Here is a 24,389-nt window from a genome sequence, read left to right as displayed (position 1 = left end):
TGCTGGGAGGCGTAGTCTCGCCGGGGCGGCGGGCCGGGCGGCCATCTTGTGCGTGGCAGCAGACCCGGCGGCGCGGAGCCCACGCCAGTCCCCGCCGTCTGTAGCGGGGAGCAGGTTTCCCGATGGAAGCGGGCGCTGCTTCCCGTCTCTGTCGGGGCCGGGCGCGGCCGAGGCCGTCCCCGACGGCAACGAGATGGCAGCGGAGACCCTCCCGCCATGGCGGCGCGCACATCACCCCCACCTCCGTCTCGACCTCCCTCCCGTCATGCACGGCGCGTCCCCGCCTAGCTCCGGTCAAGCGCTGAGCGCTGATTGGCCCCGCGGGGGGGGCCCCGGCCGGAAGCGGAGAGATTTGAACGCTAACGGCCGCGCAGGCGGCGGCCGCCCAGCCGGTGAGTGCTGCTCTCCGCCGGTGCCCGCTCCCCCTCGGCGGCAGCGGCGTCTCGCCGGTGCCCTGACGGCCGGTGCCCGCTCTACGCTTCTCGCCGGGCCGCCCCCGCCGCAGAGCTCCGGTGAACGGTGCTGGCGTTTCGTGCCTTCGGCCTCTGGGCCTCCCGAGTTGTTCGTTTAGTGAGTTTGCTGCTGGGGTTGTAGCAACTGGCACCTCCCCGGGCCACTGGAGCTGGCCCAGGCGGGTTCCGCTGGTCGTGCTGGGAGTGGAAGCGCGCGAACGCCTGCTCCCGCTTTCTCCTTGCAGGTGCTGAGAAGAATCGCCAGGTCCCTGTTCCTCTCAGAATGTCTGCAGGTGACTATGAGGAAATTCTCAAGTACTATGAGTTGCGCGAAACAATTGGAACAGGTAGGCTTGGTCTGTGAACGCAAACAGGTGCGTGCGGTCTCTCTAACCACTCCAGTATTTATCCGAGTGTGGATTAACTGTTATTGCAGAATCTACAGGTCACGCTTCAAGTGTGTATTTTGGGGGGCAGATCTCTGAAAACGTAATTGGGAGTTGGTAGCAGTGATCGCTTCTTCCTCCAACGCAGATGCCGCACACTGTGTGCACTACGTACTCCACTGTAACTGTGAGATTATGGGCAACAAAGCATGTCATCGCGCTTTGCTCTAAACGTCTCTTTTTTTCAAATCCTAGGTGGGTTTGCAAAGGTAAAACTGGCACGACATCTTCTTACTGCTGAAAAAGTTGCAATAAAAATCATGGACAAAGCTGCTTTAGGGGTAAGCTGAAAGTTACTTGAAAGTATTTTAAAAGCTTAAAAAGTATTTAAAAGCTGTTCTTGTGAGGCGCAACATGTCAAAACGCTGCCTGCTTGTCCTGTTGGCCACGGACAGATGCTGTGGACTTGAAAGAATTTTAACAGAAGACCACAAATCTCGTGCCCTCTTGTGGAGAGGGCAACATTCTCTGGCTGTAAAATTGAGGAAGTCGAAGATTATTACAGTAATTCAAACAGAATGCTGATGAGAATACTAGCTATTTTGTATCTGCTGCTCTGGGTTTTGCCAATCAATGTGCCAGAATGGTAGGGGGCTAATGGTAGGGCTGTTGTTGGATTGAATTTGAGCAGTTGAACTGTATGCTGTCATATGCATGCTGTGAAATTTTGCATTGCACAATACTCTGATGCTTACTGGGATGTACAGATCGTCAAAGTAGTCAGCAATTTCATGGCTTGCTGTTGTGGTCTCTTAGGATGACTTGCCTCGTGTTAAAATAGAAATTGATGCCATGAAGAACTTAAGTCACCAGCATATTTGCCGGTTGTATCAGGTGATAGAGACATCCAAGAAAATATTCATGGTCTTAGAGGTAAGAAATGGTGTTTCTGCCATGGCGAATATTCCTGGTTTTAGCTGTCGTGGTGGATGATTACAGAGTTCAAATGAAACAATTCTTAAAAAGTTATCTCAATGATGAGTGTGTTCAAGACGCTTTAGTTTAAAAACAAAGCTGGTAATCTGTTCTATGTCCTGTCTTCTTCTAAAAGCTGCCCTTTGCTGTTTACAGTACATGAAATAACTTTAATTCCTACCTTGCGCTTCAGTTATTTTAAAACAGCATCAGCAGGACATGCAGGACCCTGGAACTGCCCCGTGGTTGTCACCTCCTGGGCAATTTGTATCGCCTGTGACATTAGGGTGATGTATCCGTTGCAACAGGTTAGGCAAGAGTCAGACTTCTCAGCTTCTTTTGTCTGCCGCAGTGCTGACCTAGGGCACACCTAGGTGCACTTGCATCCTACTGTGATAAAGCAGAGGGAATCATAGAATCATTTGGGTTGGAAAAGACCTTCAAGATCATTGATTCCAACCATCAACCATGCCCACTAAACCATGTCCTGAAGTGCCTTGTCTACGTGCTTTTTCAATACCTCCAGGGATGGTGACTCCACCACTTCCCTGGGCAGCCTGTTCCAACACTTGACAACCCTTTCAGTAAAGAAATTTTTCCTAATATCCAATCTAAACCTCTCCTGCCGCAACTTGAGGCCATTTCCTCTCATCCTATCTCCAGCCACCTGGCAGAAGAGACCAGCACCCACCTCACTACAACCTTCTTTCAGGTAGTTGTAGAGAGCGATCAGCCTCCTTTTAGCCAGGCTAAACAACCCCAGTTCCCTCAGCTGCTTCTCATAAGACTTGTGGTCTAGACCCTTCACCAGCTTCGTTGCCTTTCTCTGGACACGCTCCAGCAGCTCAATGTCTGTCTTGTAGTGAGGGGCCCAAAACTGAACACAATACTTGAGGCGTGGCCTCACCAGTGCCGAGTACAGGGGAACAATCACCTCCCTGCTCCTGCTGGCCACACCATTTCTGACACAAGCCAGGATGCCGTTGGCCTTCTTGGCCACCTGGGCACACTGCTGGCTTATATTCAGCTGGCTGTCGACCAGCACCCCCAGGTCTTTTTTTGCCAGACAGCTTTCCAGCCACTCCTCCCCAAGCCTGTAGCGCTGCATGGGGTTGTTGTGACCCAAGTGCAGGACCCAGCACTTGGCCTTGTTGAACCTCAAACAATTGGCCTTGGCCCAAATTGAATGGAAGAGTGTCCTCTAGTTGCTGTCCAGTGCTCTCATTGTTTAGATTTTATTACTGTATTCTAAATGTATTCTTTTTTTCCTGTCTTCATGCAGTACTGTCCTGGAGGAGAGCTGTTTGATTACATAATTTCTAAGGACCGCCTTTCAGAAGAGGAAGCTCGTGTATTTTTTCGGCAAATTGTTTCAGCAATTGCTTATGTTCACAGCCAGGGATATGCCCACAGGGATCTCAAACCAGTAAGCCTGAATAGTGGTCATATTTGCATAAATAATAACGAACACCCACTTTTATTTCTCCATTAGGAACTGGAGTAAGTTATGCCTTCTCCATTCTCTTGTGCTTAGAGCTCTTTATCTAACATCTTCTGAAAGAGCATTACTTCTACTTGCTACTGTGTTCTTCAGCTGAGCTGAATGTGACTGTATATGAGGAAGGAGCTTCCTCTGAAAGAGAAGCAGAACAACATGCTCCAGCTGGGAGTGCAGACTTTGAACCTTGCTTAGGTGTTTTTGTTACCCCCTTTGTTTCAGCTTGCACCTGGAGAGAGTCTTTATGGCGCCAATCTGTTGCGCAAACTGTTTGGTGTCACTTTTTCCTTTGGGCGTGAAAACCAGCAGTTTGAACAAGTGGTGGCTAGTCAGAGGCTGTAGGGGGGGGATGCACGCTACTGGACCCATCCTGTGGCTTTGCTGTTATTGCAGAGTTTAAGCATAGGTTTAGGGAATTGAAGACTTGAGTCCATTTCCCCTTGAAGGGTTTAGAAATTTGCATTTTTAGGGATGCTGACACCTCTGAGAAAACAAAATACTCAGTGCCTGAGTGTTTTCCTAGATGGCGATGGCTCATGAAGTCTTTGTCTCCAAGGAACTTCTCTCCAGATGAAGCATTGAACGTACCTTTTGGAGGGAGTTGGCTTGTAGCTGGAGAGCTGATGGATTCATAGGATCATGTGATAACTTGGGTGGGAAGTGACTTCTAGGGGCTTCTGCTTGAACCTCCAGCTCAAAGCAGTGTCAGACCAAGTTTCTTGGGGCTTTATCCAGTCACATCTTTGACCTCTCCTGAAGATGAAGCAGTGCAATCTCTTTGGGAAATCTGTTCAGGTCTTCGCTGTCCTTATGAGGAGAAAGGCTTTTCCTTATTTCCAGTCTGAATGTCTTTTGATGCCTGTTGTCTGTCATTATCCCATCATGCACTGCTGCGAAGAGACTAGGTCTATCTTCCAGCCCTCTTTGTAGGTATTAAAAGGCTGCCATGAAGTCTCCACTGAAGCTTTCTTGTCTACAGGCTGAACAAATGTCTTTCCCTTAGCCTCTCTTCACTGAGCAAGTGCTCCAGCCCCCTGAGCAGACTGGTGGCCATCCACTGAGCTTACTTCAGTTTGATGTCTTTCCTGTGCTGGGGGGTCAGAAACTAGATGCACTATTCTAGCTGTGCTGAACAGAGGACTAGAATAACTTTCCCCAATCTACTAGCTGTGCTCCTTTTAATACAGCCCATGATATTGCTGGCTACCTTTTCTGGCAGAGCAGACTGCTGCCTCACATTCAGCTTGCTGTTTATCCCCCCCGGCCAGGCCCTTCTCAGCAGATAGCAACTAGTATTCCCCATCTGGAATATGGGATATATTCGTTAGCAACTGATCAAAATCTCCAGAGGAGAGCTTTGGGTAAATTCTAGCTGCTAATGACAAGAAGAAATAAAGTGAAAGAAAACGTGGTTTCTTGGATACTTAGGTTATAGAAGCATTCATTACCACTTTCTCTTTTACCAGGAAAATCTGCTGATTGACAAGGAACGTAATTTGAAGCTGATAGACTTTGGACTTTGTGCAAAGCCAAAGGTAAGAGTATCAGTTGCTTTCACAGACTAGAGCTAAATCAGTTGCTGCACACACATAAAAATTGCATGTTTGACTTCAGAGTGCAATGCAGAGACTTGCCCAAAGACCCTAAATTCAAGCTATTTGCATAGGTGGTGTCATCTAATCACTAATTACTTGGTAGAGCCTTAACTGTGTGAGAGCGCAGTTAACTGCATGTTATGGCCAGACTGTTAGACTGTTTTGTCCTCTTACACTTCATCTTTTATCATAATTTAAGGCAGAGATGATCTTGTCTGTATAGCACTTGCTGTCACATAGAAGGGCCTATAATATAAAGCTAATGTTGGTGTGTGTTTTTCCCTGGTAAGTTTTAGTGGTGTATGTCTTTTTTCAAAATATTTGTATGTACGTGGAGATTGTGGATCGAATCAAATAGCTTATTCCAGTTACAGTTACAAATCCTCTGGTTCCATGTACTTGTACTAAGTTGTTTCCTGAATTTAAAATTGGTTTCTAGGAGCCCTTTTTGTTTGGCAGCTTGGCATGCGAGGTGGGTGCTGTTAAGAAACAATTTAATGGGAAGAAGGTCTTACTGAAGAGAGTTATTTGTCCTCAGGTAGTTTTACTTGGCTCACATTAGAACATCTTGCAGGCAGTCAAGACTATTAGACCATCATCTTCCGATCTGCTTAGAGCAAAGCCCAGGCAAGTAATAACATGGTTTTAGTGTTTTTAGTGGGTCTTCATGAAGTTATTGCATTAAATATTGATACAAATAACCAGCTAGCCTCATGCCCAGTAGCTCTTGGATCATTTCTTCCCAACTTCCATCTCTCTTCTCTTTGCAGTCACAAAGGGAGGTATTCTTACCAGAGGAGGAGCTGCGGAAAGGACTGCTAGGGTAATGAATGAATGAGCAGCTTGGGATCTGAATGTTTATAGGATACTCATGGTCTTAGACAATTTTTGCCTAGTGAAGCCATACATTACACCAAAGCAAAATATGAGGTGAATGTAGATGCACAGCAGAGGAAAATGAAGGCTCTGAGGCCTCCAATATGTCATTACTGGAAGACTTAAGTTGTGTTAAAGCCAATGCTTCTGTGTGATCGATATTCTGTGTTATTCTAGGGTGGCCTTGATTACCATCTGAACACATGCTGTGGAAGCCCAGCTTATGCAGCACCAGAGCTGATTCAGGGCAAAGCTTATATTGGCTCAGAGGTATGTAGCACAGTTCTGGGTTATGTTTCTTTCCCCACTGTGATGTATTTAAAGGTGGTGACATTCAGATATCCTCACTTGGTTTCTCTCTCGAATACCGCTAGATAACATTGCCTAGGTAGTTCTCAGAAGCTGCATGACTAGCCTCAACAGTCACAGCCTGGAACAGCACATGGTGCTCTTGGCCACAAGTCATGTAGTTGGCTAGTTCATCTCTGACTAATCCTTCGCTCTCTCCATTTGTTGCTCCATATTTTAGTGCCCTATGAAAAAGTAACTTAAACTCCTTCCTTCTACTGCACATTCTTTCAAGCAGCCATTTGTTCTGTTAATTATCTGACTCCTGTTGCAAATTTTTGTGCAGTCTCAGTATCTTGTGTGCTTTACCAGGCCTGCCTTTAGCTTGGAATTTGTGTATGAAAACTTGCTCTCTTTGTACCTCACGGTATAGTAAAATTTGAGAGAAGAAAAAATGTGGAGTTTATCCAGGTTTGATTCCATGTCTAGAACGTTAGGACCTGCTACTTGCCTTTGTCAAACCATCCAAAATGCTGTAATTGCAATCCCCTCAAACTTCCTAAATTGCTGTGCTGTTGGATGGAGTCAGTCTTTGTACCACTGTCCTTGGCCTCTTAACTCCTGCTTTCTTTTTTTTGTTTTTGTTTTCCATGAAGTCCAGTGGTTTTCAAGCCTCCTTTTTCTTATGTTCTAAGTGGGAATTACAGTATGAGGCAGTATGAGGCACATGGACCTTGTCATGCCTATACAAACAGAAGAAGCAGTAGGGCTTTAGAGTTGATTGTAACTGTGCTGATGGCTGTTGTAATCCATAATACGTTACTGTACAAAATCCCTTGTGATGAGTTTGATTTCATTTTTTCCAGTGAGGTCCTTGTAGATCGAAGGTAATGCAGCAATTTGGTGACCAAAGGAGAGGATATTGGTTTTACTAGTGCTCTAGCTTGAGTGAATTGAAAATTGAATTTAAGTTGTGTGCTTTCACTTGGAATTTAAGAGTTCTGTCCAGAATTAAGGAGCTTACTTTTCATGAGTTGTATGTGGGCTTTGCCAAAGGGGGACGATATTACTTGTCTCTGAGCCGTTTTAGACAGATCAGGTTTGTGAACTTCCACTCACTTTTATTTTTTAGGCAGATATTTGGAGCATGGGAGTACTGCTGTACGCTCTACTGTGTGGCTTTCTCCCCTTTGATGATGACAATGTCATGGTTATCTACAAGAAGATAATGGTAGGTGTTGATGGTGCTAGAATACACTAGGAACGGACATTTCTAAGCATTATGAGGACCATTGCTTTTCTGATGGCAGAACCTGTTGAGCTGTGCCTAGGGCAAAAAGGCTTATCCCTGAATTTTGTTACACTTTGCTACTTTTCCTATGAATATTTTGTGGATTTGTTTCCATCTTTGATCAGCCTTTGCAGTACTCTAGCTTGGTCCTATAATATGATAGGAAATTAAGTTTTAGGAGAGGTATTTTCTTGCTGGTGGGCTGAATTTTTGTGTCTGAGTTTTTGTCTGGCTTCTCCCTGTATTGTATGGAATAGAACTGCAAATACATAATTTGATTTACCAGAAATAGTGTTCTTAAAATGTCAGCTATTCTCATGTCTAGGAGAAGCAAGTTCTGCATCTGCTATTATGCTTTCCTCCTCCAAAATGAGGAGGAAATGTAAGACATCATAATCAATAGGAAAAGTTGAATAAATAATAAGTAATAGAATTCAGTAGTTTGTTCTGTTTCCCTGTAAACTCCTCCTGATGCAGCTAACCAGCTGCTGTTCTTCACCATACACACACCTCTACCAACTGCTTCTAAGCTGCCATAAAATTTATGTTGATAAAGCTTCCAGTAAGTGAGTGGGATGAGGAGTAGCTGTGTTGGGTAAGGGCTTTGGCCTACTCTACCTCTTTCTCCTTCTCTCACCCAGATTCTGATATGTCTAAAAAAAAAACCCAAACCCAAAAAACTCCTTGAGAGTGTTCAAGGACTACTCTGGTAGGAGGCAACTGACAGTTGATCTACACACAGAGTGTTTTCTGGGGTGCTTAACAAACAGAGCTCCATAAAGTGCAGAATTAGTTCATCAAATGGCATGGCTTTTTAGTCTAGAATTGGAGTGACTTGAGTACCTTGACATAAGATCTGTAGGAAGCTCAGTTTGAGTTGTTGTAAAGAACTTTTAGAAAAAAAAAAAAAAAGGGGGGGGGGGGGGGGAAGCAATGGCTAACTGATCCAAAGAGATTGTGTGAAAGTGCTGATACTCAGGTGGGTCACCATTAAAATGATATTACCTTCCTACTTGCCTAATCATAGAATATTTTGAGTTGGAAGGGACCCATGAGGATCCTCGAGTCCAACTCCCTGCTCCTCACAGGACTACTTAAAACTTAACCATATGGTTAAGAGCATTGTCCAGATAACATTAGCAAGTATGTGCAATTTCTCAGTAAAATCACTATGAAGAGGAATCAACTAGGTTGTCGATCAGACTTGAGCTACCTTTCCCTCTCTGCTTGTGGTGTGAACTGTGTTGTCTACCCATAATGTTAGTATATACATTAAGAACTTGTCCATTTGTAAGCATAGTTTTCTAGAATGACAGAAAATCCTTTATGCTGGTCATTACGCCAAGATGCAGGACCTGGTAAGTGATCTCACTATTTAAGGTATTCATTCTCTTAAACTTGTCAATAGTTGAAACATGAACAGAGAGCTTAGATGTGCAATGGAGATCTTAAGATCATCAAAGATGATTTCTGCGTAGTTATAGTTATCTAACATGCACAGGAGCTAGGACCTGAGTTGTTTGGACTGACAGAATGTTGGCCAGTGAAACTTAAGTGAACTGAGATGACCAAGTTGTAAAACTTAGTCTGGGTGCAATTGAAAACCAATAATGTTAAGATACAGGCTTGCTATTTCCACTCTGAATTTGTTTTAATTTAATGTGGTTGTGAACTGAAAATTGCTTGAAATGAAGGCACTTATGCACTATTGTGGAATTTAATTTCACACATTGTAGATCCTGAAATTTATTGTGATCTTGACTCGGAACTATTGTTCCAAGTCAATGTAATAATCTGCTGCTTGAATCTAATTAGGATTGTATGACTTATATGCAATGTTTCTTTTCCTGGAATGTTCCGTGTCTCTTTATTTGGGAATAATTGAATAAATGCCTTTACTTTTTGAATGAAGAATCAAGCACATGGTGTAACTTCTGTAAAAAAAAAAAACCAACAAAAAGCAACAAACCCAAAACTTATTTCTGGTGTGATTTTAAGCATCTGGTAGTTATTGCAAGCTATTTACCTTCCAGCATTCCCCTCAGTCAAGTAGATGCTAGTTCTGTTTTTCCTTGTCTCATGTTCTGTAGCAATGTATTAGGAACAAAATGCAGATTACTTGTCTTACTTGACTTGGCTTAGTTTAAGAGTAAAGCTGCATTGTGAAACAGCCTACAAACTATTTATAAATAGTTCATTAATACTGTCTGTAAAGATGTAACTTAAGTTCTTTAACCTGTGATGTCAGAGCAATACATACTCTGCTTAGAAATGTATTTTGCATATGGTACCAACTGTTCTGCTGGTGAGTTTGGTTTGGTTTTTAGCTACTGTTGCACCTCAGATCTGAAAGCCATTTTCAAATTTATTCTAATCAAGATTTAAAAAAACCACCAGTAAATAATTTGGTTGAAAGAAGCTTACCTGTTAGATCTGTAACTTTTTTCCTGTCTGCAATATGAGTAGGGATCAAAACTCTAGCACTAGATGTAACCTATTAAAAAAAAAAAAGCTAAGTGTTGAGGATGGTTTATTTTTAGTATCTGAAAGGCAGTGATTTCAATGAATATTCACATCTCAAAGTGCTAATATCAGTTATTGATGCTCCAGCATGTTTGCACTTCTAAAACTTCAGTATCAAGTTGGTATGATGAAACAACGCCATAGATAAGGAGCAGGTTAGCTGTAAAAGTGGACTGAGATGGAAATGTCACACAAGCTAAGTAGGTGAAAACTGCAGCTGATAATTCAAACATAGTATTTTCCTTACTAATACAGTTGGATTTTAGTACTACCATTACATTTATTCAAGTCATTCTAAAAACTAAGTTTGCATGTGTGTGCTGTTCTTCCTTTTTGATCAAATACATATGTAACTATCATCCAAGTAATTTAGTAGTTCCTTCAGAGCTAGCTGTTCAAGGTTCATTCTAAATCGCCATCTTTTCTGCAGAGAGGAAAATACAGTATTCCAAAGTGGCTCTCTCCTGGCAGTACACTACTACTCAACCAAATGCTGCAGGTAAAAGTATTACTTCTATTCAATAGGTCTATAAGGTACTATTGCTAGGTCAAAACATTACAACGTTGAAATACTTAAAAAAAAAAAAAAAAAGTTCAGTGTTTAAACAAGTTGAATTCTTACACTTTTTTGAAGAAAAGATTAATATTTTCTCCTGCTGAAAATTCTTTGGGAAGAATGATTTGGTATAGAAATAATTAAGCAAAATTTAAATGATTAAACAAACAGTTCAAGCAGTCTGTGTTTGGTTATCCTTAATTGTGCCATATAAATAAGTGCTGTTTTATAAATGAGGTTATACATACTGACTATGCATTTGGGCTACATCTAAGCAATCTAGCCAGTGCTAAATATTCCTGGAACATTTGTTGTATCTGTATGTTCTGTAACACAGAATCACAGCTCATGTGTTTGACCTTCCTTTTGGTGAGGCTATGAAACAGTATTGGTTTCCATTTGAGCTTCTAATCACCCTAAAATTCTGAGTAGAAGACAAGTTTTTTCTTCAGTTCTTCTTAACAGTGGAAGTATCAGCTTGATTTTTATTGCCCACTAGGTGGACCCAAAGAAGCGGATTACAGTTAGAGATCTATTAAGTCACCCTTGGCTCGTGCAAGGTTATTCTGATGCTGTTCAGTGGCAAAGTAAATACCCAGTAAGTATGCTTGTCAGGTGGTTACTCAAGTATTTAATGTAATCTTTACTGACTTGCTACTGTCCTCACAGTATGGGGGTGTGAAGACATTTCTCCAAAGACGAACTTTGAGATGGCCATGGTTCCTTTCTGATTGTTCTTGCTGTCAAAATATTATTACTTTCTCTCGATTTCTCTTGAGGAGGAATTTCGAATGTGTTTTCATTATTGTCGTGGTTCTGGCTGGAAGAGAGTTAATTTCCTCCTAGTAGCTGGTACTGTGTTTTGGATTCAGTGTGAGAACAATGTTGATAATGCACTGATGTTTTAGTTGTTGCTATCCTAAGTCAAGGATTTTTCAGTTTCCCATGCTCTGCCAGTGAGCAGGTTCACAAGAAGTTGGGAGGGGACACAGCCAGGACAGCTGACCCAAATTGGCTGAAGGCATATTCCATACCACAGAATGTTATTCTCAGTATATAAACTGGGGGTAGTTGGCCAGGAGGGGCGGATCACTGTGCAGGCATTGGTGAGTGGGTGGTGAGCAATTGCATTGTGCATCACTTGTCTTTTCTTGGTTTTGTTTGGGTTTTTTTATTATTTTGTTATATTCCTTTTCATTACTATTATTATTATATTTTATTATTGTTAGTATAACATTTTATTTTACTTTAGTTATTAAATCGTTCTTATCTCAACCCACAAATTTTACTTTTTTTATCTGATTCTCTCCCCCATCCTGCTGGGGGTGGGTGCTTGGCAGGGAGTGAGCAAGTGGCTGCATGGTGCCTAGTTGCTGGCTGGGGTTAAACCATAACAATTGTATTCTGCAGCTGATGCTTAATTTGCTAAATAACTGACTTGTCACCAAAACGTGAAGTATTTCTGCATATGAATGATCAGTTGATTCTCCAGGCTGCTTGGTCAATACTTTAAGGTGCAAAATGCAAATGTTTTGTTAGACGTGATTATGGTTTATCTTGTATCTAGTCCTCACTGAAAATTGCTAGTTTGAATAAAAATTTGACTTCACTGAAAGTATGTTTGTCCTGTCTCTCTCACTTGTTTTACTTGGGTGAGAGACTAAGGTAGTATGGAGGGTGCGGCGGGGGCGGTGGGGGGAATCCTGCTGTCAGTAGTAAGTACTGAGAAGTTCCTTCACGTTTGCAGCCAATACTGCTCATTAGCCACTGGATGACACTGTTTCTCTAGATAAAGAACAGCTTTACTGTGCCTGCAGGGTCAGTTCTAACTCGCTCTAGAAAAGATATGCATGTCTGATAGCTTTGAATATTTATGGAGAGATGAAGGTGTAGCTTCCATTCTAGTAAAAATCTCATCTGCTGTCAGGCTTTCTTATTTGAATTCACAACCTCTCACCAAGGAGGGGTCACACTGTGAAGTTGTTGAAGTTGTATGACTTTTTCAGTCCGTTCCCTACAATATTTAGCTATGGTGCTAACTATTTAAAGTACGAGGTCTAAAATCATGGTTGATTATTGACTCTGCCTACTGGGTTTCACAACAGTGTCACAGTCTGATATGGATTATGAAACAACTTGAAAGCCTCATGCTTCAATATCTGTCATGTTATTGCAGCTTGGACATATTGATGAAGACTGTGTAACAGAGCTTTCTATGTTTCATAAACAGAGCAGGGAGAGTATATTGGAATTAATATCAGAGGTAAGAAGTATATATCTATATTTGTAATTTATAGTAATTAAACAGTAATACAGTAAATAAATGTACTGTATTAATAGACTAATGCTTACTTATTCTCAAGTATGAAATTTTTAATACTTTTCAGATTTAAGGACCCCCAGCAGAACTCCAGAATCTAGCTGTAGCATATAACTACAGTTCTGAAGTTCAAATTTGTGGGTTTTTCCTTTTCCTCCTTTAATTGCACTTGTGATGTTTCCTAAACCTTGCTGTTATTTCCCACCAAGGTAAAATCCTTCTGAATGTCCTCAAATCAAAATAGACTTACAGAAATTTGTAGTTGAACAACAGATGCCATTTGCTGGCTTAACTCTTTGCTTTGAAATGGTTCAATAAGTAGGGGGGGAGGGGGGGATAAAAGAATAAGAGAAAAAATATCAGAGCATCACCCAGATAGACAATAAAATACTTTTTTTGGAGTTGCTATTCAGAGTTTTTAAAAAAGTATGTTTAGTCACTTTTGAATATAAGTGACAAAAATTGAACTGACTGCTTCTAGAAGAATTGTACAGATGTTAGCAATGACATTGCAGGCTGTAGAAGAGACTTAAAACATGATGTGTCGTCCAGCTTTAACCTGAATCTGAAAATTCTCCCTATAAACTGAATTTTTTGCTTCTTTGTATATGGTAGTAGTGGTATAGTTCTTTGCTTTGGAAAAACCGTTAGGTTTTCCATGTAACTGTAGTAGAAACAGACTTTTAAAATGTGTGTGATACTTAAGATGGATTTGTGGATTTAATGCTACTTGTTCTTCAGTTATAGGAAGTAATCTGAATAATCTGTCTACATGGGGAAAAGTCCTTCCAAATAGGTTTGTGGTATTTGCATAGTGCTTTACTGGAGGACTTCTAGTCCCTTATAACTAATTCAAACTAACTGTACTGTGCTGCAAACCTCTCAAGCATTGTACCCATGTTCCTCACACAAGCAGAGTTGCTGAAAATCATGCAAAAAGTTGGTGCTGCTCGTGGGGGAAGAATGGAGGGGGACTTCCAAAAACTTGAGACTCTGGTTGAAATATTGGCTAAACTGAATTAAGAGCTTTGCCATTCACTTCAGAGGATAGATTCTGGCCCCAGTATTAGTTTTCATGGTAGTGAGTGTGCTACAAACTAACTTGCAAAGAGCAACAACCATAGTCTGTTTCTTGATCTCAAACACATAATGTGACTGAAGTCTGAAATTACACTTAGCTGATCAAACATTAGGGATGCACATCAGGTAGAAGAACTTGCAGAAACGCAGAAATTTTCAGAAGGCTGAGCTTTCTTTGTATTTACAATGTTTCCAAAGAAGAGATTAAAATACTTTTTTTTTTTTTCCTCCCCCCTGCCCCCAGTGGAAATATGACCAAATGTCAGCAACATATTTCTTGCTTCAATCCAAGAAGGCTCGTGGCAAGCATGTTTGCTTAAGGGTTCCATGTCTAACGGGGCATGCCAGTACAACACAATCAGCAGGCCTCAAGGTAAGTTTTCAAATTCAACAGGACAACATGCTGATTAAAATGCTGTTCTGCAGTAACAAAGCTCTGCCTAGGAAAACAGGCTGATGCCCTAAACATCAGTAAGAGAGCATGTGTGCAGTCTGCCAAAGGCTTGGTCATTAAATAGTTCAGTCTCCTTATTAACATGTTTTAGCAAGCTGGGTTGCTTCTATGAATTGACATTACTGGAATAACTATCTGGGAGGACATGGTGCATTATGAGTACTGCACGGAATCTCCCCTTGGCTACTCACAGAAATGGACTAAAATTGCCCATTGTCTGGCCTATATGATCATTCCAGATTTTCCTCTGTGATGCCTAACTTCTTACTGCACTCTTTCACATTTGTCTAAATATTTTTGTACCATGCTAGTTGCATTTATCATGGCTTAGTAGGGAAAGTCTTCTGAAACATCCTGGCATGTCATCTGGGCAGCCTACTTTGAGATTGTATGGGTACTGCATGAGCTGATGGTCAAAGCAGTGGGACCTATTCCTTCCTTGTCTGTTTCCTTTTAGAACACAATCCCAGAGAGGTTTCTGTTTATTTTGAGTAAAGGAAATGTGTTGCTGATGTTTTTCTGATTAATTGGATTCTCAAGAGGTTTTATATATTGTATGGTTATTTCAGTTCCTGTGGTTTGGTAGCAGAGTGCAAATAGGATACTTCAGAACTTGTCTAAAGTTGCGAAATTGCTTGCAATATCATATATAATAGGCAGTTATATGTGATGCTGGTGATACTCATCTGTGTTTGACAAACTCAAAAGCATTCAGTAAAATTGCAGACTTCCTATTAGCCATTCCCCCTTGAACTGTAGACACCTGTGTGAAGTTGTTAACTAGCTATCTGAATGTGTTGCTCTCTGCATAGAGACAAGCACTCGGAAGAAGTACTTTCTTATGTATCTGATTCAATTGCATATACATCATTTCAGTTCACTTGTACAACTGCTTTGAAACACAGATGAGAATTCTAAGATTACCAGTGCTGCATAACAGATCATGCATCATAAGTGTTGGTGAATATGCATAATGTGATTTCCATGATCATGGTGGGTTAGTCTTCTACACTCAGATGATTTTAATGTGGAGGTTCTCTAGGTTCAGTAGCTCTGATGCTGTGAAATTACTTCATCTCTAGTGGTGTCCCAGGTAAATTGATCCGGCTACTGCTACTATTTAACATATGCATTATGCCTTCACAGGTGATTGTGAAAATCATGTCTACACAACACAAAAATCCATTGTTCCTTCTACAGCACTCAGGACACATTTAACTTACCTGCATGTAGATTCTGTGAGTGAATGTCAGTGAATTTGCTGAAATACCCAACTAGCAAAGTTCTCTAGCTAGAGCTGGTCTAATGTGAAGACAAGCAAACAGAACCTTTAACTTAGCCAGTTTCTGAATTTAGTGGCACACGCGTGTACATGATACTACCTTGTTTCAAACAGTTTGATGTAGAAGGGTATTCCAAAAAATTCACCATGGCATGAATTTCATCTGGAACATGGTAGCCAAGGAATCCTAATCAGGCATTCATATTGTAATAGAATGTGATTTCAGCTACAATATCAGGCTGTTAGCTTCTTGGCTGTAGCTAGCAGCCCTCTGGTAAGGGCTCTTTAGTAAGTCATAATAGCAGGTCTGGTAGCATACCAGGAAGATCTGTTTCTATTCCAGTAGTAATGAGAGATCTGATGATTGCAATATCCTTGATCATAGGCCAAGAGAAACTTACCTGCCATCAGAACATAGCTTCCTAAAATGGTATCCATTCCAGCTGAGGACTGAGAATTTAAAATAACTGTACGCAATTTCATTGAAGTGGTATGAAACAAGTCCTTGGGAAGAGTTTCCTGGAAATAACAAAAGGTGTTAGAAACTAAGGATACTGTGATATATATCTGATTGTATGTGACATGAAGCCGTGAAGGTTAGCAATCTTGGCTGAAGTTATGAATCCTGTGATTTAATAAATGATGTTATTTGGGGCTAGCAATTAGATGAAGGGTTCTGAATGCTAGTTCAAGTACTGTTGCAGATTCCGTAATCATATGTTTTGAATGTAATGTGTTTGCCTTTATCTGGCCCCCTTTCAGACTTTACTGCATTCTTTTCTTGCCTTCCTTCCAGCTTATTACTTGGCTTTTGGTAAAAAAAGCTTGTGGTCCAAGTCTTGAAATCAAAGGCAGGTATTTTTTGTGAGTTGCTTCTCTTCTTGGCAGAGGTCATGAAAGATGACTTGGTAATGGTGCTTTGAGAATAATTTCACATCTGCTTTTGATACAAATGACAACTCCAAAATGAAAACATTAAAGTCATATTATAAAACTTAGGTCACTGGCATGAGAACTTCCATTAGCTGTTAACCATAATTAGGAACTTAGAAAGAATAAGATTCAGATTTTAATGACACTTTTCTGATGAAATCTTACTTTTAATTGTGCAGTGAATCTTTTTTTTCAGTGTGAAAAACCTATGACACATGAAGATATGCCAGACTGCAGTGAAGTGCCACATGCATTTGGATCCATGGAATTTTCTGATGAATCTTCACTGTTTGAAGAACCTCTGTTAGAAGAATATAATCTAAATACTCGCAGAACAAAGCAGGTGTTTGCAGATTAATTACTAGTTCCTTTAAAAATATAAATAGATACACTATTCTTAATCCACCCAAAAGTCTTATTCTCATTGTACATAAAACTTATTACATATTTAAATGTTTGGTGAACCCTAGCCAAGGGGAGTTACAAACTGAGTAAAGAAATGTTTTAAATATATTGCTGAACATAAGTTGTGGCTTCCTTTAGCTGTAGGTCATGATTCATTTGATGAAAACTTGAGCTTTGACATTTGAGTTGCATAAAAACAGCATCTAAGGAATGAGTAAATGAGACAATAAGGATTTTAAAACTGATGGGAAAACAATAAGGTACTGTAAACAAGATCTCTGAGCTAGGCTAGAGCTGGACAAGTCTTTGAAGGTTCAACCTGTCTGTATTGGACAAAAAAATCAAATGAAGCAATTAAAATTATATAATTAAACCAAATGAAAATTCTTACCAGCTCATCTAAACGCAGCTGAGGACTAGTCTTAAATGTGTGGGCTGAAGAATTTAGAAGAGTAGATAAAGAAATTACTTGAGATGTTTATTAGCAAGTTATAGAGGGAATTAGAAGTATTGAAGAGTTTTTAACTATTTTGCTCAATAGGCAAGCATTTTATGGTATTTTTAACCTGCTTCAATTTTAGAATTTCCTTGTCTGTAACATTCCTGAATGTGATCAGAATACAGCAAAGGATGTCTTTTTTTGTTACATCTCTTGTAGCATTCAAGGCATGATGCTCAACTGGATGATACGGAATTCACACTGTCAACTCCAGTGACAAGAAAAGTGGCATCAAAGAAGCATGAAAACAAAGAGAATGTTGATACAGAGTCAGCTTTAAGAAATGAAATGCCCTTTGCGCTTCCTGCTCCAAAGACTCCTTTTGCAAAGAGTCGGATTGAGGCGCAAGTACAAACCATACCCTTTCAGACACCTGGCTTCCAAGGTACCTTGAATGTAACTAATGAAAACTTAAAACTTACACATTGCTTAGGAAGTATTGTAAATTCAAATATGAACACAGTACTTTTCAACACATCTGTTTCTGGAAGATTTAACTTTTTTTGCCATATTCATGAGCCTGGTTCTTCTAGTACATCTGGTAAGGTGCTGCAAGAGGTTTAACCATGCATCAGGGCATGTTACTTCTATGTTAATTACAGAAGTCATTGCTGCTTACGGTATCACACATGCATGCCTTTTGGCACACTCTGACACGGAGCCAAGTACTGTGTTCCTAAAACTTGCATCTGGTTCCACTTTTCCATGAAGGTTGAGAACACAATTTCCTCAACACTCTGTTTTTAATTTGTTATTACCCTGAGTGAAGATAAGGGTATACTTTTAGTCAAGTCTGCTTCTGTTGCTTCTTCGAAGAGAAATCTAACTTTTGGATTTCTCATGGTAGTGTATCAGGATTTTCACAGTAACATTTTCACAGTCTAGCGTGGCAGTGAAAATACTTCTGTTAACAATGTACAGACCTTACAGTTATGTGATAGACAACAGATGTCTGTCTAAATTATGTCAGCTTTTCTGAGTTACTAGAAATTTCTGTTCTCAGCCTGTCTAGCCCATTCTTACGAAAAATGATGGATCCTGTATGTATGTTACCATTTCCTTCACCATTGAGATAAATGTTTTTGTGTTGATACTGTAAATGATAACTCTGTCCTTCAAATGCCAAGGACTCCTTACAGTAGGAGACTCTTCTGTTCCACATGCTAAGGAACATTGTTCAGAAATAGTAAGTATTTGCAGGCTGATTCAAGTTATAAGGGATCTTGGACATACTGCTGTTCAATGACACCCTGTGTAAAGTATTTAAGGAAGTGCACTGCACAAACCAGTTGTTTATATGAGTCTGATTTTTGTCTAAAGATTGTATGTGACACCATGAAATCAAACTTCACAAGTTAACTTTAAAAAGCAGAAGTTATGTACTCTATCTGAAATGGGAGATGCAGAAACACAGTTCCAGCTCATTTTAGAGATATTTCTGAGGATTAAACAATGAAAAGCTAATTCTTTGTTTCATTGAAAGATCTTTGATTCAGGAGAGGTAATATTAATACTTTCTTAGAGATAGAAAAGTGGAAGTATTCATTGGAAATTTTGAGATCATCATTGTCTGGGGACAGGAGCGATTCTGTAGAGAGCTGAAACTTCGAACATTGAATTGGATTTAATTGTAACAACTCATTTGGTGACCGCTTCACTTGGTGTTTGCTTCTGCACATTCAAAACCATGCTCTGCAGAACTCTGTCAATGTGTGCATAGAGAACTTTTTAGGCTATTATGTAGTGTGTACTATTAAACATGGCTATATAAACTCACGCCATATAAGGGAAATGGCTTTGTGAAGAACTATTTGACACAGTGAACTGCTTGGTTTTTATTCTGGGACCAGTGGCAGAGCAAGAAAGCAATTCTAATCCTCTTCCTTTCCAAATTTCTAATATTGAACTGCATTGGTCCCTCTAAGGCTTGACTTGTAGAGCCCTGGGGAAATCAGTTGCAGTGTTTCTTTGTAGAGTAGGGGTAGTATTGTTATTATATTACAAACATATTTTATCATTCTGAACATATAGACCTGAGATAGAAAAGGGGGCTGGTTTTAGAAATAAATTATTAATAATGAGAAATCCTTGCTGAAGAAAAGAAAATCCTTTATGCAAAAACATACCTGCTTTGGCTTGGATGCTTTCTTTCAGAGAACCAGTTCACTACTGTCTCCCCAATTAAGAAACCCACAAACCCAGCAAACACAGATGAATTGACAGCTGTTGAGGTTCTTCCCGAAAAAAGGTAAATGTCCTGTTATTTGTGTACACTTCTGATTTAGAGCAGGACTACCTTAATCCATGTACTGCCTAGGAAGCCTTGTTACAACAGCAAGCTGTTATTTCCATCTCTTGGTAAAAACCTTCCTAAAACCTCTTTCTACATTCACTAGAAAATACTGAAGGCAGAGAAAAGTTTTAAAACTATAACTCAACTATCTTCAGAATACATTCCTATTTTCCATAATGTAAGTTCCTTCTTATTCCAGTTCCCCAGAGTGCTGTGGTTTCTATATACATCTCTGGGTTTAAATCTCAACTGACTTTCAAACAGAAACTTTCATAATACGCTGCACTTGCTTTGGTTTTCTTCATTCCGTCAGGTCTGGTAATATTTTAGGGATGTATCTGAAATAACTAATTTCTAAACACTGAGGAAACATAACTGATTAATTTGTTCATGTAACAGGTGTCACTCAGTGGAATTGGATCTCAACCTAGCTCACATGGATAGCAACCAAAAGAAGAGAAAAGCCAAAATATTTGGAAGTATTGAGAGAGGCCTAGATAAAGTGATCACAATGCTGACACCAAGCAAAAAGAGACGATTCACTAGAGATTGTCCAAGGAAACTTAAGGTATGGTTGCTGGAAAAATCTTACATGAAAAGTACAATTATTGAAAACATCCAATGCCTTTAGAAACGGTCCTGTGAAAACTTCTGTGATCTGACTTGCCTGCATTCTACAGTAAAGTGCAGTTGTTCTTACTGCATCTCTATTAACGTGGTAATGTCCTAGTTATTGCCAAGAGACGTTGCATTAGTGTGGGCTTGGGCAAGTCACCAACAGATCAAGGGAGGAGTTTGGTCTTTGCTGTTTATATCCTATCTAAACTAAATGTGAGGGAAGCAGGATGGTTTTAAAGAAACCCTAGCTGAAAAATTTTGATCATATTAGTTGTATAGAGATACTGCTAGCTTTCCCACTAAAACCAAACCAAAACAAAAAGTTTTGATAACATTCCTGGCTTAGGTTCCTGTAGTCCAGGAGTGATATATCTGTTCCAAGATAGTCTTTAGATGTCAAGAGAACCTGAGATCAAACTTAGAGCCTAAATAACTGCATCTTATGAAAGAATTTCTGACACTGTCAGCGTAATTTTGATTTTTAAAGTTTTGATGTCACTGCATCTGAGCCAGTTGGCTACTTACTCTTCTTTAAGTAGCCATAGAAAAAGCAATCCCTCAGACAGTGCATTGCACAGAGCACTTTAAAATTACATTAATAATTTCTACCTACCAAAGTTGACTCGTGAGGTTAATATTAGCTTTGTAGAATACACATCAAATGGCTTTGGCATAATACCAGTGTAGTGAACAGAACTGTATGCATCACTCAAAAGCAACTGATATACTTCAAAAGTTATACAAGGAGGAATTTATACTATACACAGGGTGACATGTTTGAAGAACATGATTAACATGAAAGAGGCAAGTGTGTTACTGAGGCATAAATAGCTCCATAGAAGTAAGTGATGTATGCCTTCAGCTGACTGGCTCCTGGAGCTGCAGCTGTTAGGACACCTACTGTACAGTAGGATCTGTCTGTCAGTAAAAGGATCACTTTGTGTTTTGCAGCCTGTGTAAATGGAATTCAGCTACTATATTGCAGTTGGAAGCTTTTCCAAGATGCAGTTGTCAGAGGCAAGGTGGCAGTCTTACAAGTTCAGGACATATGTTGGGCTACAAACCTGACCAACTCATCGGACAGGAGTCCAGACTGTGCAAATAATTCAAGAACCTGAGCAACTGGAAACAAAAGCTAGACCTTCTGTCTCTAAAAGCTTTTATCCTTCTGCATCAGTTTCCCTTGTCCATACTACATGCAAAGTTACTGATGCATGTCTAGGGACACTGGAGTATAATAGGGGAAGATAGAACTGTACCTCACACTGGTACAGCAGTTATGGTAGGGAGTTGCATATGTTCTCAGCTGAATAAGAGCTGTAAGAACCAGTCTTGTACTCAGGCTTTGCATCCTCAGCCTGTGTTCATTTCTCATGCTGTTTTATGATCTTGTCTTCTCTCTGCTTCTATGACTTAAGAAGCTAGATAGAGTGTTTGTGGTGTATTACAGTTGGCATACACTTTCATTACATATGGGTGTCTGAAAGTTGTTCAAGAAGTCACTTATTGGACAAGTTCATTATATGAAGTATTAGATATAAGACCCCTGTAACAGTGACCTTATGAGTAGTAAGTTACCTTTTTTCTTTAAACATGGTGACGCTTTAGTCCTAGAAAAGCTGCATGGCCTTGTGCCTGTTCCTTGATATCGGAAGTGCTCAGTCTCAGCTAGGCAACACACTATCGGTGATGTCCCAACCGTGGAGTGTGCAGCAGGGTGCTCTAAGCAGAGTCGTGTGGCTATCTTCTGCACACCTCTGCAGGAATCACCTCTGGCTATGTACAAGGTTTCTGATAGCCTCTGTGCTGCCCTGGCCCATCACTGCTACTTTGCATTTTATGATGGGTTGTAGATGGGATGTGCTTTGATATTAATGGTCCAGCAGTTGTTGTTTAGTGTTCCTGTTGCTACTACAATGTCTTAATTATGATAATATTGTGAAGTTGAAGCATTTTTCACTATGTTCTGAAGCAAAGGTGTTCCAAAGCTTTCTTTATGAAAACTTTTCATAATGTCTTCAGTTTTAGGAGACAGATATTTTTGTTTGTTTTTTGTTTAATGAGCTGACTACTTTTAGGCACACTGTAATGTTACCACCATTCAGCGACTGAATCCAGATGAACTGTTGAATGAAGTAATTGCTGTTCTTTCAAAGAAGCATGTGGAATATGTTCAGAAGGGGTAAGTGTAAAATACGATGCCTTCAACTGTATTTGTCTAAATACTCAGTACTGCAATCCTTGACAAAGCGAAGTATGTAAACTTACTTTCTCAGCTGCACATTGTTAAATACAAGAATTTATAGAAAGTGTAGAGAGCACTGAATGAACTTGTGGAATGAAACTTGTCCACACAATGCAAAGCAATGTTAAGTGAGCTCTGATAGAATTCTTTGACAGATGTGAACCAATAATAGTGAGAGAGCAATTAGAGGCTGATGTGAATTTTTTCTGTCTTGTGAAATTGCAAATACGAATGGTCTATTAGGGTACAGTGACATGACCAAATCGGACAATTTGGGGAGATAATGTAGATGCCTTTTAACCCTCAGTCTTGGCAGTTAAAAGACATTAGCATTTAGCCAACAGACAAGTATATTTTAAAAGCTGCACAGAATCCACACACCTTTGTGTCGATTATTTTAATTTGTAGGATTTGTATTTTAATTTGTAGGATTTACTAAGTAGACTAAGGTACTGAAAGTAGGATTGGTTCCTAGTTCTGATCAAAGCTTAATATCTGTTTCCTGACTTCCCAATGAATGAAAGAAATGTTGTGCTTACTTATGAATATGTGTTTTCTAAAGTTATTGAATATTTAAATATAGGCATTGTAGAATGTCAGAGTGTATTTCAACCTCTGATGCATTTCCAAGCTCAAAATCTGGAAAGATACTGAATTGTATGGAAACACCTTCTCCCATTGTAATGATTTAAACTTCCCATTCAGTTTTTCCACTTTTCACACCAGCTGAGCTGTAACCAGCCTCGCAGCAGTGGTGTCTCTGCAGAAAGGAGAGTGGTCTTGTCTAGGAAAAACACGGGAACATCTCCATCCTTCCAGCTCTGTACTCTGAGAATGGGGGTCTGTGGCTAGCAGTGGTTCCTATAGCTGGGTAGGATGTTGGTGCTACATGTTGGTACTTGAGCACAACGATAGTCTTCTGGGACCAAAGTATTCAAAGCTCTCAGTTCACTAAATTCCTGGGCTGTTTCCCAGTATTCTGAATAGCAATGGGGTAATTTCTGTAAGGTCCTTTTATCAATTCAAAATTGCATTGCAACACAAACAAACAGTTTGGTGGTTATTCTGTTTTTCCTTTGTTTTGTACAGTTATACCCTGAAATGTCAAACACAGTCAAATTTTGGCAAAGTAACTGTGGCATTTGAGTTAGAAGTGTGTCGACTCAGTAAATCTGAAGAAGTGGGTATCCGGCGACAACGGCTTAAAGGTGATACCTGGCTCTACAAGAGACTGATAGAAGACATTTTATCTAGCTGCCAAGTGTGACTGGCTGATGCACGTGCTGAGGAAACAGCAGTGTTCTACTTAGGCCTTTAATCATAGTGTTTTAGAAAGGTCTGTTCAGAAGAGTAATTCTTTGTCACATTCACAGCTGTATTTGAAAAATCTGTCATCTTTCTTGGGTTTTTAATCACCCCTCTTTGTACATGTCCTTTCTGTATGTTTCCTTTAATATCAAGTTTGTAGTAAATGTTCTGCAACTGCAACTCTTCTGAAATAAAGTTCCATAAGCTGCTCTACCTTTTGTGTATTTTTGATCTATGTGGGTTAAAAAAGTATTGGTGTTTGTATGCTGAAGCTTATTTTAGTATGTCTTCAGTTATCAAGTACATGTGGTACAGAAATAGTCATTTGCATAATTCTCTTCTTGTCTCTGCTTAAGTAGGATTTATTGAGATCATTAACTAAGTCACAGCTGTGGTTCTCAGAGTTACACTATATGCTCAGTGTTGTACAAAATAGGACTGTCTTCAATAAATGTGAAGTCAACAGTGCTAGGATTTAAACTATGATCCCATATAAAACATTACTGTATCTC

The 24,389-nt window shown here is 40.1% G+C and overlaps 1 protein-coding gene across 2 annotated transcripts; it reads left to right on the top strand.

Moving 5' to 3' along the window:
* Nucleotides 1-351: 351 nt before the first annotated feature.
* Nucleotides 352-23,836, top strand: MELK (maternal embryonic leucine zipper kinase). 2 transcript variants are annotated; one of them, XM_010566432.1, is made up of 18 exons: nt 352-392; nt 698-799; nt 1,094-1,179; nt 1,655-1,771; nt 3,096-3,239; nt 4,778-4,846; nt 5,960-6,052; nt 7,203-7,301; nt 10,315-10,383; nt 10,940-11,038; nt 12,617-12,703; nt 14,085-14,213; nt 16,706-16,852; nt 17,573-17,798; nt 19,568-19,661; nt 20,106-20,274; nt 22,403-22,506; nt 23,659-23,836. In XM_010566432.1, exons 2-18 carry the CDS (start codon nt 736-738, stop codon nt 23,834-23,836), a joined length of 1,974 nt encoding a protein of 657 aa, XP_010564734.1. In that variant the 5' UTR covers nt 352-392; nt 698-735. The 2 variants fall into 2 exon arrangements, with proteins under 2 accessions (XP_010564734.1, XP_010564736.1); XM_010566434.1 differs by lacking the exons at nt 22,403-22,506; nt 23,659-23,836 and adding an exon at nt 21,276-22,283.
* The last annotated feature ends 553 nt before the right edge of the window (nt 23,837-24,389 follow it).

Source organism: Haliaeetus leucocephalus, unplaced genomic scaffold, assembly GCF_000737465.1.
Source record: "Haliaeetus leucocephalus isolate CR32 unplaced genomic scaffold, Haliaeetus_leucocephalus-4.0 Scaffold210, whole genome shotgun sequence".
Taxonomy (NCBI): domain Eukaryota; kingdom Metazoa; phylum Chordata; class Aves; order Accipitriformes; family Accipitridae; genus Haliaeetus; species Haliaeetus leucocephalus.
The sequence above is the reverse complement of the archived record's forward strand: the minus strand, read 5'-3'. Positions and strand labels throughout refer to the sequence as shown.